This window comes from Haliotis asinina, chromosome 6, assembly GCF_037392515.1.
Source record: "Haliotis asinina isolate JCU_RB_2024 chromosome 6, JCU_Hal_asi_v2, whole genome shotgun sequence".
NCBI lineage: Eukaryota > Metazoa > Mollusca > Gastropoda > Lepetellida > Haliotidae > Haliotis > Haliotis asinina.
The window spans coordinates 25,869,877-25,885,054 of NC_090285.1; the positions used below are offsets into that span (position 1 = coordinate 25,869,877).

General features: G+C 40.6%; 1 protein-coding gene across 1 annotated transcript; it reads left to right on the forward strand.

Moving 5' to 3' along the window:
* The first annotated feature begins 812 nt into the window (after nucleotides 1-812).
* Nucleotides 813-5,821, forward strand: LOC137286967 (uncharacterized). Its single transcript, XM_067819026.1, has 7 exons — nucleotides 813-1,023; nucleotides 1,166-1,534; nucleotides 2,631-2,996; nucleotides 3,585-3,728; nucleotides 4,038-4,138; nucleotides 4,412-4,486; nucleotides 4,807-5,821. Exons 1-7 carry the CDS (start codon nucleotides 951-953, stop codon nucleotides 4,960-4,962), a joined length of 1,284 nt encoding a protein of 427 aa, XP_067675127.1. The 5' UTR covers nucleotides 813-950; the 3' UTR covers nucleotides 4,963-5,821.
* Nucleotides 5,822-15,178: the final 9,357 nt, after the last annotated feature.

Sequence of the window (15,178 nt, forward strand, 5' to 3'; positions counted from 1 at the left end):
ATGTGCCTGGTTGTAGAGCTGATGATAAATGTACAAGCCACGCATGGGAATGTGATTTCATGCCGGTGTTGACAACTTGCCGGATTGGACAGATACTGATTTTGACAGCATCCACTGTAATTATATAACTTACGTGATGTTCAATATGTTGGTTCCATTTCCCTCAGAGAATTACTGAGTTAGATCTTACGCCGCATTTCGAAACACACAAGCAATGTCAAGGCAGGGCAAGAATGGGCGTCACATAGTGTGCCCATGCTGAGAATCGAACCAGGATGTGGGTGAGAAGCGGACGCGTTAGACATTAGCCATAAAACTGGTATCAGAGAACATTAGTACCAATTCCTATGGATCCTCAATTGTAATGACATAGGATACCTTATATCACGTCACAACACTACTACAAAACTCATAAATGAGTAGCGTTTCGTTTACCGAAGACTACCATATCTGCTGTTCACAATGCGTTACAATACCGTGTGGTGTTGTTTAACTCCTTTTTGCAACAAGTGTCATGTAGCAGCAGTTGTAAACAGAACGTATCTCATTTTGAATAAGTGTCACAGAATACTATACTATTTTGACGGTTCTACCATTTTACATACATACTTAGTACTTAAGTACACTGATTATACGCTACCCACGGCGAGAAATTAAATGGTTGCATATCTTGTGACACGAGGATCAACTCTCAGATCGTCTGCTTTATGGCCTACAATTCCTTCAGTTGATCTATTTGATTAGATACGTAATTGTTAAATGGCCCATTCTTAGTAATTACTGTGGTCCAGAATACTCAGAAAAAGGGTCTGGAGTCAACGCATTGGTTGTTTTCAACCAGGAAGTCTTTGTGTGTATAGTGTACGTTAATGAAGGGTCAGTGCGATCCTAAAATAACGGTACAGCACCTTACGTTTACATACTAGAAGGAGCGAAGTAACGGTGGTAAAATGCACATTCTAATGTGTAAATATGCTGTATTGTTTTCCATACTATTTCCACCACAGCATGCATCTAAAACTGGTAAGTGTCCAAAAACCAACATATTTTGAAACTGTTTCTGTTTTATGTCAAGTAAGTTATAGAAATAACGTTCTTGACATTTCTTTGGCATTGTATAATCGTAAATTTATATGTGCATAATCAAAATGTTTTCGGTTTCTAGCAGAATTATCGGCTCCGGCTCAAGTCAGTACAGGTTGCCATGGGAACACACATGGTGATTTTCTTATCCCTGCTTGTGCAAACCAGACTATCATTGCAGTGTCTGGTGTTTATGCTATGGTTAAGAAGACAGACACCGGGTGTCCTGAGGCTGCAACAGAAACAGACAGGGATGAAGAAAAGTGTTGCACCTACAGCACCAGAGACTGCAAGCTGTTGTACAAAGCTTCAGAAATGTCCTTCTATGAAGATTGCACGGGGGTTTACACGTGCAAGATGAAGGTAGCGACACAACTGACTCAGGGTTGTAACGACGTTGGATACCTCTTACGATCCAACTACATGATGATGGAATACTTTTGTATACCAAGTACGTACCATCTTAACCTCTTCTTACTTTTAAATGCTCAAAATGTGTTCGTCATTACTATTCAGCCATCACAGTGTGTACCGTTGCTTTCCGACAAACGTGCGTGTCAGTTTGATATAACTCAGAGCACTATTCCAGCTATTCTACGATATGCCAGCTTAATAGGCATAGATTCTCATGTTCAGTTAAAACACCAATTGGCATGTTGAAACAAAACGACATGAAGAACGGTATATTATCCTCCGTCAGGAAACGATACATACAGAGTCTAGGGTAACACATGTAACTGTCGTACAGATGAAACAGACGATACCGGGAACTGTGCCTGCAAAGTATACTGTGATACTGGTTATCTGTGTGTAGATGTGACGGCTCGTTTAGTGCAATCCACACGCGCAATCAGTTTAATATTAGAGAATCTGCATCAGATCACTGAAGGGTCTAATGAAGATAAACAGGAAAAGATCGCCCAACCTATGGAACATATTTGTAGTGCCCCCTTGCCAGTATACTTCAATGTCGAAATGGATATGAAATCACATGAACTATATGTGGGTGATTGTCGTACAAACCCAGATTATATTTGTTGTTTCAAGACTCACTTAGCAGTATTCCAGGTAAATGATGGCGGTCTGTAAATAATCGAACTTGGAGCAGACAGTCCAGGAGTTGACACTACGAATATCGATCTGGGATAAGATGATGTGTCAACAAACCTGAACCTAATAATCGCCTCTTCCGACAATGAAAGTTTGCTCTCACCCGGATCTCCATGAGAACAAAGATTCAATATCACATAGTCAGTGGTGTGTAACATCCCATTCAGGTACTGTGCCCCGATGCCCTGAAACAGTATGGAGACCCACATGCATTAGTACAATTTTGCAACACAACCATACATATTGACCTAAGGTGACCTAAGGAAGGACCATGCAAACACAACAAAGTCGAGTTACAAATTCGAATTTCATTCGATGTCAACTCTATTCTGATTTCTGGTTAAGGTTATTTAATCACTTTCGTTGTGTATCGACACAGACAACATATGTACACATCTTCCCCTACATTAATAGCAAATTATATAAGATTTTTGTAGGATCTATGACGTTGGAGGGAGTGGAAGATGCCAGCGTCTCCGCCTCGGCGGTGTATCTCAAAAGCAAGGGTTATCCAGCTGGTATACCTGCTGGTACTGAGGTGAAATGCTCGATTGCTGCATCCTGTCATACACCTGTGATCATCACCACAATCCATGTCGATCTTCACAACGACAGCAGTGGAACGTGTCAGCAGCGTCTCAACATTAAAGACAACAATGAGGAAAAGCAAATAGATTGCGACAGCAACAACGGGGACACCTTTACGATAACCGAAGCTTTCAAAAGCAAATCTCATTTTCTGGTGATCAGCTTCTTGAATAACAACAGTGGAAATACTGGACGCTATTGGCTTGAAATAAAGGGTATGGTGTGTTCTTGTCCTTGTGTCTGTTACTCCTGGTGAGGTTAGGTCTGTAGTGGCTTTATGTACTGGTATTATTTCAGCTATACCGTGATCCCTTCAAATAACAGAACAGTGAGTGAGTGAGTGAGTGAGTGAGTGAGTGAGTGAGTGAGTGAGTGAGTGAGTGAGTGAGTGAGTGAGTGAGTGAGTGAGTGAGTGAGAGGATGTAACGTCACATCGGCAATGTTTCAGCCATGTTGTGGCGAGAACAGTAACAGAATACGCTGGTTGGATCATAACTAAATTTGACGCTGTCAACACATTGCCGCTTTTGTTTGCAACTAATTTATTTATCAATATTTTGCTAGCAGTATTTCAGTTTTATTTGTTACATTATATATAGAATGTATAAGCATTAACAGTTACTAAATCACATTAGCTATAACACCTAGTAAACATGGTTATTCTGATGAAAGTATACTCCGTGCAATAGGTGACCATATCCTTTCTGACACTACTTCCTCTACTAATATTGGATTGTCAATAGTATTTCCAAAATAATTCAGTTGGTGACTAAAATACATATTACATTCCATAATCATTTTAGCTGACGCAAGTGGTGCTACTGTGGAAATGACTTGTGGAAATGACGCAGCATCCACCTCACCCAGTGCTGACAAGTGTACAGAAGACCCTGATCATTCCAAAGGACCTGTTGATGTTACGGAGGACCCTGTCATGTCAGAATCAAGTGAGAGCTAAGTTCACACTTCATCTTCTACGTAGACGAGAGTGTAGTATAATGCTAACTCCTGAAAGAAATGCCCATTTTATTGACAATTTTAGAAATCTGGAACTGTAAAAGCAACATAAGTATTTATCTAATCCCTTCTAGTCCTGTTCTCGTAGTCTCTCAAACAGTTTGTCAACCGATTCAGTGAATGTCAGAACGTGAAATTTGTTAGCAGTAGTAGTACATTTCATACCAACGACAGCACGCATTTAACAGGGACATTTATCTTCGATTTCCTTCATTCATTCTGAATGATTGGCCTTCTAGTTTCAGACGGATATAAGAAGGCTACGATTGGTCTGGGTACTGGTTTGGCTGTATGCCTCCTTGTATTAATTGGTGTCCTCACCTTAAAGCGATGTAATAAGGTAAGATAATACAGTGACAGGTCACTGCAGTCGATGTATCTTTTCGAATCTCCTGTAAACTCTTCCAAAACATTACCAAGAGGGCACACATATGAGCAGGCATTAGACAAAGCACGAAGTTAACACCTGCCTCTAATTACCATTTGTTCTACAAACATATCCTAATTGAAATCAATTCCCCTTTTCACGATTAGAGTATGATACACATGTCCCAATACCTAATTGACACAGCTTACAAACGAGGTGAACGATTTGTTTTCATGTAACGCATAGGTAAAAGTTCAACCGGCAGATCAGGCAACCGGCAGGCCCACTTCGAACAGTGTTGATGGCTCTGGTGACCCGCAGGTAAGGAGGTAACTCATGAAACGCTGTGACCTATGCCAGACAAATCAAGATATCAGTTACCTCATAAACTTACTCCCATACTCCAATTCTCAAACATCGTTTGTTTCAAAAGATACATCATAAATATTTATTCCAATAATTGATAATCTGCTACAGTTAATTACTTCCGTGAGTAACAATATATCCCCAGTAAGCTTAAGCATACACACAGTACTACCATATAAACCTTCAGGTAGATGTCAAAGGCTACACATGAGTGACTTTTAGCGAGCTAGGGGTTTAAGATAACTAACATTGATCCTCTGCTACCTTGTTTTCAGGGACAATATAGCTTATCCCCAGAACAATGTGTTGGTGGCAATGGGCGCGGACCAGTAGCTTCTGAACTACCTCCAATTGAGCAAAAATCACATACTGCCAAATTACGAAATACCGATGAATTCAATGAGGATTACAGTAAAGTGCTTAGTTCTTAGCGAGAATGCATCAATTAATCTTGTATTATCTTTTTGTTTGTTCATTCATTTATTATCTCCCTTTTCGCATCTGTTACCTCACCTCTTATCTTATCTTGTCTCGTTTCCTCTCTTGTCTTAGCTTGACTTGTCTTCGTTCGTTATGTATTTTATTTCATTTATAAAACGCGAACATCTCTGCAGGCATTAAGGATATATGAAAGTCATGTGTTATCTGTGATCATTGCAGAATCCCTTGATTTCTGGTTTATGCTTAGTGCTTTTTCCCATGTATTCTCATCGTAACAATATTTCGAATGTATCTTAATATATTCTGTATTTAATATGTATAACACAGTATGAGAACCAGGTCACAAATGTTTGGTGTCTCCACCGGGATTCGAACAAGGGCCTTTGGCGTGAGCGACCTGCATGCTGACCACTCAACCTGTGCTCCACCGTTGCCCCAGTACACGGGTCGTAGGTTGAACTTTCAACACTGTGTCAACTTCTTTACATATTCCAATTTGTAGCTGCTGACATAGATTCAATTGACTGAATATAATTCATATATTATATTCATTTTCATGGTGTTCGAAAATGTGTCTCATTACCCCAACTAAACCTATTTTTCCATGCGTTCACTGTAGCGTTCACTGATTGTGTGATCCCCTGAAATACTGGTGTTATTATATCAACATAGCTTATGGCGTTTTCCTTTTGTAAATACACATGTAAATGCTCTTACATATGTATTATTATTTACACCCTTCCATCCATTTCACACGGAGTTCAGGATTCGTTATGTTCTGTCTGAAGCTGTTAATGATTTGATATCGGAGGAGACTTGTCATGACCTAAAGTAAACATCGAGCCACTTGTTTTGTTCTTTATCTTACGTAAATAGGTTACTAGTATCTATTCGTTAAGGGGCGTTAACTCTTGGGTGCTTGAGTGTTCGCTGAGACAGATGCATATGTAGGACACACACTCTGTATTGACGAGAAACATGTACTACTATTTAACCCTGGAGACATTCGATGGTTTTTGTTTCGTGTGTTTATAAGGATGGAGCCCAAAGTATACGAAGCGATAAGCGTTATGGTGATCTTTAGGCATAAAAAGGTGTCCATATTTGTAAGTCAGTATTGCTTCAACTACAACAAATTAACACTCTATTCACACGTATGGCCTCAAATACTCTGCAACAAACACTGAAGGACTTTACATGTTCAAGGGAAATATGCCATTACGATTTCTGAGGATGCATGTTTTTCTAGTGTTTTGTAAATAGAATAGAGTCGAGCTTGAGTTTATTATCTGCGGAAAAACATAGATTTTGTCGTGTTCAGCTGAACAGGGCCACCGTAAGTTTGCTTGATTCTTATTTATCGCCGCAATCAAAGGTATTTCAGCTATATGGCGGCAGTCTCTTAATAATCTAGCATGGAGCAGACAATCGAATGATCAATAGCATGAACAGCGATCTACGCAGTTGAGATATGATGGCATGTGTCAACCAAGTCATTGAACCTGAAAACACAATCCCATTAGTCGCCGCTTGTGGCAAGCATGGTCTGGATGCGTGTGGCAAAACACTGTACCTTGGACATATCTTGTGATCTGGAACAACATCTGATATTAATGACATGCACAGAAAATATCTGAAACCAGGAGTCTCATGCAATAGTTTAGGATAACCATGTATTTTATATAGTGGTTCATAGAATACGTTTTGATTTACTCCACAGACAGCATAGTTCCTCACATAAAAGGACCCGGTGATAAGTGATCCAACTCTCTGATTCATATCCATAGACAATTACCTGTTCCCGTCACAATGTGGTTGAAATATTGCCGATATGACGATAAAATTTTAACCACTCGTTCACTCATAGCCATGGATACCGAATCCTGTAGAAACTATTTCAACTTTGCACACTTCAGTTCAGCGACCTTTGTCCTTTACATAAACGACGATAAACGAAGATAAAATGAGCAATATTTATCATCCAAAACTGTTCCACTGGAGATATTGATTGTTTCAGATCAAATGACATCTCTAGGAGATCGCTTACATTGTACAATCCGGTCATACCCCACTTTGCCCTACAGCTGACGTTATAACAGATTAAGAGTAACGGTCCCCCACTTAGTCTGTTTTCAGTGTGTAGTTGTGACCCCTGGTCTCATCTGGGGCACACGAGCGTTTGATCGACTCAGTCCGAACTCATTAATTCCAAGGCACGAGTTTTTTAGGGAAATCGATTTCACGCTAATTTGTGAGAGCTCGATTTTATATTAGCTAATTTGTATGAAACTTATACAAATGATTATACCTGCCATTCCAGAAAATGTAGACATGGTTTTCTCATAGACAATAGCAAACGCACAAGTTAACATTCAGCGCATTCGAAAACCAAGGGAAGATAGACGCTTAATCTATCTAGGGAACACATTTAGTATTAGGAGCACAATAAGGGACGGAGTTCGTTGAAAATTTGTTTGTAAGACACATGCGTCTCGTAACTGAGCTTTACAGTCCAGAGGCATATAGGGACCTTGTCTCAGACTTGGTTGGTGTCCTTGTTTTGGAATAATTATACAGATATTTATGAAAAATACATTTATGTCTACATATTTCTTCCGTTACCATTTTCTCACTCTCTGGAAATGAACGAGAAAAAAGTGTATTTTTGAATTTTGTCATGAAGAGAAAATACACCAAAAATGCTGAAATGCTGAAATAAAAAAATCGAGATGAATTAATGTAATATGTACTTTGTTACTTCTAAACAGACTAGCAAGTTCATCCTCTATAGAGTAAGGGATCATCGCGCAACAGTGAATATTTATCTAAAACAAAAGCGTCCGTCCCCGCCATTCTGACCGTGCTATGACGTCATGACCTTTGTGACGTCGCAATCCTGTGACGTTGCATAACTGCAAGTCTAATGCCATTTCATTGTTCAGAACTGTACATATTTCATTTAAAACGAAGGAAGAGTTATGTTTATGACATATAGAATGTCACCCGGACATCATTTACATCAACAGTCTTTGATAGAAGTAAAACGCAAGCCTCGGATATTTGTAACTTTACAGCTCGTGTTGATATAACTGATATCGGTAGATACTTGCGTGAAAACCTCTATAAAGATGCAAATGAGGGGAATTATGACAAGGACCTGCACATCCGAAACACAAGGGACCGTTTAAAGAACAACTGAACACTGGTTTTAATGGATACAACTCAATCGTTTACTGGACAATATGATCCAGTCCAAATATGGACGCATTGGTGCATGATGCTTTACACCACTCACCAACATCTATATGTACACGATCGGACTAGAAACGTGGCTTTCTTGGCTGTATTTCATGGCGTTATACAATGTTAACCGACTCACACATTTGTTCGAGCTCTATCCGTGGAAAATGTGAAAAGCAAAACACTGAAGACATTTAAAGTCAACTGCTGACATGCACTCATTTCTGCCCTGCTCTACATTGTTGTAGTTTGTCATCTGACTCCATGGGTACCAGTTAAATGACCACCCCCCAACCCCACCCCACCTTCGTCAAATTACAAGTAGTGTATTGAAAATTTCTTTTCAAAAGTATTGACAGCCTCTACCGTGGACATTGCTTCCTTCTGAACCAGATTTCATGACCAGTATCCCCATGAAGCGACAAGACATAGAAGCCATAGGACAAGACATAGAAGGATCAGCGCACGTACCGTCCGTAGCCATGTTGCTGGTCACTGTGTACGCCGTCAGCGCCCTAAACATCGGACAGATCCTGACGTCACCTTCGCGACAGACTCGACTGGGCCCAGAACAGTGGATACTTGGGCAACACTCCATGGGGAAATGTCGTTTTCTCTGACGACTCGATGTTCAAGTTAAAGTTTAACGATGGAAGAGGTTCTATTGACGCCAAAGTGAAGGACTGGCGGCGAGCTGCATTGGTGATGTGGGCGATATGGTAGGGGAAGTGCCATGGTATGGGGAGCCATAAATGTTAACATCAGATTACACTTGTTTGTAATCCGTGGAAACCTGACCGTCCAGCGGTACGTTGGCAAGGTTCTTCTTACAACGTTTCTTCTGTCGGTGGTGGCGGGAAATGGCCAATGTCAGCTCATCTTTCAATTCGACATCTTTCAACCCGATACCACAAGGGCCACGTTGGCATTCCTAAACAACTCGAGCCCGGTCGGAGAGTTCGAGCCCTTCCAAACCCATCCATTGCAGAACTGACCGCAACTCTCCAACAACAGTGGCAAGTCAACCTCACAGTCACAAAGTCCGACAACAAATCGGCCATCGCCGATCACATCCAGTCTAACCCCAATCACCTCATTAACTGGACTGACATCACCATCCTGGCACAAAACCAAATGCAAACTCACCGAATCCATTCATATCAAACGTCAAAAGCCTACCATCAACCGAGATCAAGGATATTACATTCCATCAGCTTCTGATGCCCTCCTCCAAGCCCAGTCAGCTGTATAAACATCACTGCCTTGTTAAACCATCCCTTACATTTGTACATCGCTAGCTTCCACTCCCTCCCCCATTGTCTACCCACTGGCTTCATCACCTCACCCTATTGTGATAATTACCTCGTTATCTTGTTGTCTTTGTTAGTCTCATTATATATACTTTGCCCCCATTGTATGTTACATTCCTGCTTGACAACGGTGCAAGAATCTGTACCGAAACGTCGCGCTATCGTAATAAAGGAGTTGTTTTCCATACAGTTTGTCAATCTAGTGCTCGTCTGTGCATGTCTATGGACAGCAGAGTGCGGACTCTCACCAGCACTCAAGGCCAACACACAGAATACTGACAATATATGCTTGTTAGCAGTGACACGGCGCCATAAAGACACGTAGCTTGTATTTTATGTGTATACACATGCACAAAAGTTAAGCACCACCCACTATTATTGTAATCTGCTACTTTGGATACTCAATGGCAACTATCATAACGAGATCTATGACTGTAATTGACATCATTGGTTTGACTATGTTTGGCAATTAAACGGGTGATGACGCTGTTGTGACGACCCATTTGCCTTGCAATAGCCCTGCATGACATCCAGCATTTTTCATGCCAATCACATGCCATCTCTCAGCGGTAGTTAACTTTCTCCTTCCTCACCATGAAGGAGTTTTTCTAACTCTAAAGTGACAGGAGAATCTCACAACAGACCGGTGAAACCAAGTATGTGAAACTTGATATTCAAGATTCAGATGGAGGGAAAATGGAGTTGCACGCGCAGAACGTTTTCCTTGTCATATCTTGACAATCTTAGGTTCAAGAATCTATGGAAGCCTAATTCAGTCATAAACATTTATAGTTTGTATTTCTGATCTTCAGTGGTGAAATTAAGACACTATAATAGTGGCACTTGACTTTTGAGCATGTGGATATTTTGTTTTGTTCACAAAGAACCACTTTAATGTTTTACATATAAGGCGCTATGTTTAATATCAAATTGTATTAAGTATCTTTGTTTGACATGGTATTACGTTTTTGACGCCGCCAAGTACGTACTAAGAACAAGATGTTCGCGACGAGCCTCTCCACTATGCTAATTCACAATGAAGAAAACGTTCGTGACGAGGTTCCCCTATATATGACTTCAATATGAACGAGATGTTCGTGACGTGCGAACCTTTTGCAGTTCTTATACAAAGGGCATTCATCTACCGCAACAAGTCACCCGATCTCATTTCTTCATAATCATTCCATGTGGTCATGCACAGACAACCAGAACGTCTACTATAACTGTTCGACATGCTGGGCGGTGTGATTGTGATTCTTTGCTGTTTAAAGAATGTGGGTAAGTAGGTTTAATTCTAACCTGTTTGTGCGATTTTCCTCCTTACGTATACGTCGCGAATTCCAGTTGCATAATGTTCAGGTTGAATCCCATAAGAAATACTTAGGTGTTACCTCATCATATCAAAACGTTCAATACTTCCTCTACTATTTGAAATCAAGCCACATACAGCGATCTTTAAGTAGAAAACAGATTAAATGTCTGTTATAGACTTCTTATTTATTTTAACCCAGGAATGCAGGACTGCGATTATTGGTTCCACATGAAATATTATTTATTCGCCAGTAGCTGACCTCCAGCGTTTGAACTCTTGATCTACGCCTGATATTCTGCACTATATGTAAATGAAACAACTCCATAGATATGCATACTCACACTTACAGTTTCATTCCGCAGACCGAACCTCCCTTCCATCCCCTACACCTATCTCTCCGTCTGTCTGTCGATACATATGTTTATATAACGCAACGGATGCTTGCGCTATTTCCAGATTGCATTCCATGGCCTCTGCAGACAGCCACCGGGTGTTTTGGAAACACCCATGATGACTTCCTCACTCCATCGTGCAACAATTCACAAGTAATGGCTATCAGTGGTGTGTTTGCAATGGTCAAAGAACGGACGACAAATTGTTCAGAAGAAGCGGACTCCATGAACAGAGATGAGGAGAAGTGCTGCCGTGTGGCGCCAGAGGACTGTAAAATGGTCTACAATGTCTCGGACATGCCGTATTATCCAGAATGTAGTGGTCTGGAGACTTGCAGGGCCAACGTCGCTAAAGATGTCACTACATGCAATATCACCACGTTTCTGACCACATCAAATTATATGCTGATGGAATTCTACTGTATCTCAAGTATGTGTGACAAATATTCCTAATTTGTTATGATAACCGTTTTGTGATGCATTAACAAAACATCATTCGGTAAATACGCCTGGTGTACATGAGTGTTTAAGAATAGTAGCTATCGCATATGTTTGAAATTACACCTTGTCAGAAAACACATAAATCTGTTACATTTGAGCATTTTCTAAGTGGCATTTTGGCTCCATGCTATTAAACGTATTTCCTCTATTTCTTTCGTTACCCTGGCAAAATATCCGTATAATATATATAAGGATGCACGACATGTGACACGAGAATGAAATGTAAAATATTTTTCACATACACTTCTCCATTTATATACACGCATCAAGGATTTCTTTTCTGTTAGAATGAAGATTATACATGTGCCCTGACCTGTGGATCCTTGTGTATTCAGGTAAACATTCACAATTCCCTAGGGACTATACCAGCTATACTGCTAGGACACCAGATGGATTTACTTTCATATCTCGTATATCCTGCTGAATGAGCAGCAGTTGGTAGCAAGGTCTTAGAGGATATAACGTAAGTGGAAAGTCTGGATTGTCTTAGCTATTGAAGGTTGGCATTGCTCTGAAACAACTAACAATGAGACCATTCGTTTCGACCCTTACATATTTCCTTTGAATGTACTGATTCGGTTTTCATCGCTACCCAGCCAAGTAAATATAATGAAATTACAATCGGGTTATGGTGGGCACGGGCTTTGGACGGCACAAGAGGAAGTAGTGACAGATATCTTTCCGAATATGAAAACTGTCTGAAGGTTAAATGCATGGAAGGATATTGGCTGATTAACAGACGCAGTTAATCATCAGATCTTAGTGGCTTACTTTCGTTCGAATTTAACAACTGATATACTTGTTACAATGTATTATCATATTTCACCAGGGTCCCTGATCCTCTATGTAAGCAGCGCTGAGACTGGTGCAACGAGAGGGGCCGCTGTGTATATACAAAATCAAGGTTACCCCAGTTCATCAGAAATAGGAGGGTCTTGTAGTGTTTCCTCCTCCTGCAATACAACCATAGTGTTGACTGTCATACACCTCAACCTTAACCACAGCAGCACCAACGGATGTAGTCAACGTCTGAGCATCACTGATGGAAGCGACAATCACATTATTGACTGCTCTCATAACAACCATGGCGATTACTTCCCTATTACAGACGTCTATACAAGCATCGGTCATTCCCTTGTGCTGGATGTTACCACTGTCGTGCCTGGCGCCAAGGGACAGTTGTGGATAGAAGTTAGAGGTAATACGTGGTGTAAGAGGTAAAACAATTCTATTTAAAAACTCGAAATAGATCTGAAATTAACGCTTGACGCTCATAGATTACAATTAGCGGATACACGGAACGTTGGAATTGAACTGCATGATGAAAATAGTAAAGCGATTTAACAATGCATCAGTTTTAATGTTATCAGCAGTCAACGTCTACTACATTCTGCTGACATCTTAATACGCTTCCTTTCGTAAGGTTCAAATTCATATTCGACCATGGACCTTCGATGTGGATCGTCGGCAGTTTCTGAACCCTTGACTGTAGACGAATGCCCTGTTAACACAACAACAACAGCATCAACGTCTACACCATTATCACAGACGCAGTCATCGTCGGAAAGGACGTCTACCATCGCCAGAAACACTACACGTTAGCATTTACTGGGTTGGATTTGTAAAGTCATTTGATTGTCAAACAGCAATACGTATATGCTACATCACCAGCGATTAATATCTAAATCCTGTATCGTATTAATATAAGCCGTATTCTTAATCTAGCTTTAACTCTCATACTGAGTGAGTGAGTGAATGAGTTTAGATTTCCGTATTAAGTAATATTCCAGCTATATGGAAAATAATCGAGTGTAGACCAGACAATCCAGAACTCAACAGCAACAGCATCGACCTGGGCAAATTGGGAACCAATGACATGTGTCAACCAACGCAGTGAGTCTGTCCACCAAATGCATGGGTTGCTGAAGGTCTATTCTACCCCGGACCGTCATACTGATGAACTGCCTCAGAAGTGTGACTTCATTGCATTGTCTTACATGTATTTGGAAAGTAAAAGGCTCGAAAAATAACAACTGACACGTTAAAGCAAAATGCTGTGAGATATGACGGATGTTCGTTCTCGGTATATGGGGATATGTTTGAAGCGTCAACAGATACGCAAAGTGAATACAGCATTGTATACCAGTAACATATATTCAGCAAAGACAATTTTTAATGAAATTAAATTTACTTTGGTTCAGTTAACTGACTTCACGTAAATACACTCTTTCAAAAGTAGGGGAACCTGAACTTTGAAGTCTGGTAGAAAGAAATCCCATTTAGGAAAGTTACAATGACATTCATCTTGTGCATCTTGTGTCATATGCAGCATCATTTCACGTTATCAACACACGCAAACACAATGAATGGAGAGCACGTGCACAACGTGGAAGCCTCCTGCACGTGCATGGGGTGTCATTATGAATCTGGACGTTTTTCTTGCAGGTCCATAAATCACTGTAGACTGTAGATTTTTCCGATAATTGTCTTGCATCTCACCATGGTCAGTGTTTTCAGGGTTAAATGACATACTACTGACTGAAAATTGTAAACCTGAAACTTTCATGCCATACTCCAGTCACCTAACAAGGGAGATTACTGAACGACCAGCTTTGCTTTGAATGAAATCCATGTGGTAATGCATTCTCAAACATGGAAAGTACAGTTCCCCTACATTTTAAAGATTATATATGTTCCCTGTCCACTTTCAGAAAACTGGATACGAGTAATAATCGTCGTTGGAGTACTTCTAGTTCTCATGATTTTGTTTGCGGGCATACTTGACTGTAAATCCCGGAGAAAGAACAGACCGAACAAGGTATGGGTGCATTTCTTTAGGTACCATTTGTATCACACTGATCGAGTGTACTTTTATGAGTTTCAGTGCTTGGACGTATTACATCACATACCTATTACATAGGTATAACCATAGTTTTCCTCTAAGTCTTAAGATGACACGCTGTAAACCCTTGGTGGTCTGCTGGTTTTTTAATAGGTGTTCTGATGGGTAGGGCACATCTGTGAATCCGCCTTCGGGGTCTTTTGATCTCAGAATCAGCCATTTATAGTTTTCTGACTACTATTAATTGCATAATACATTACGTCGTGGATTTCCCACGTTAGACTCTTGTAATCTGTAATTCCATAAGGTAAAATTGATAGCGCATCGCCCTGACAACTTGTTGATATGATGCACAGGTACATACATCCGATAACACACAGGGCAACGTCCATCACGGACTGCCTCTCTATAGTTCTGGCCCGGAAACGGAGGTTATTCCACAGGTAGCACCAACGCAAGGACTACTGTGTGCGAAACAGTCAACAGGACAAACCGTAGATATACACCCCACCCCACGTGACCGTGTTCCACCTGCATTTAGGAGGTTTGGCGATGTCGAAATGCATACTATACCGAGTGCTGGTCAGACACTTCCTCCAGTCAGACAAC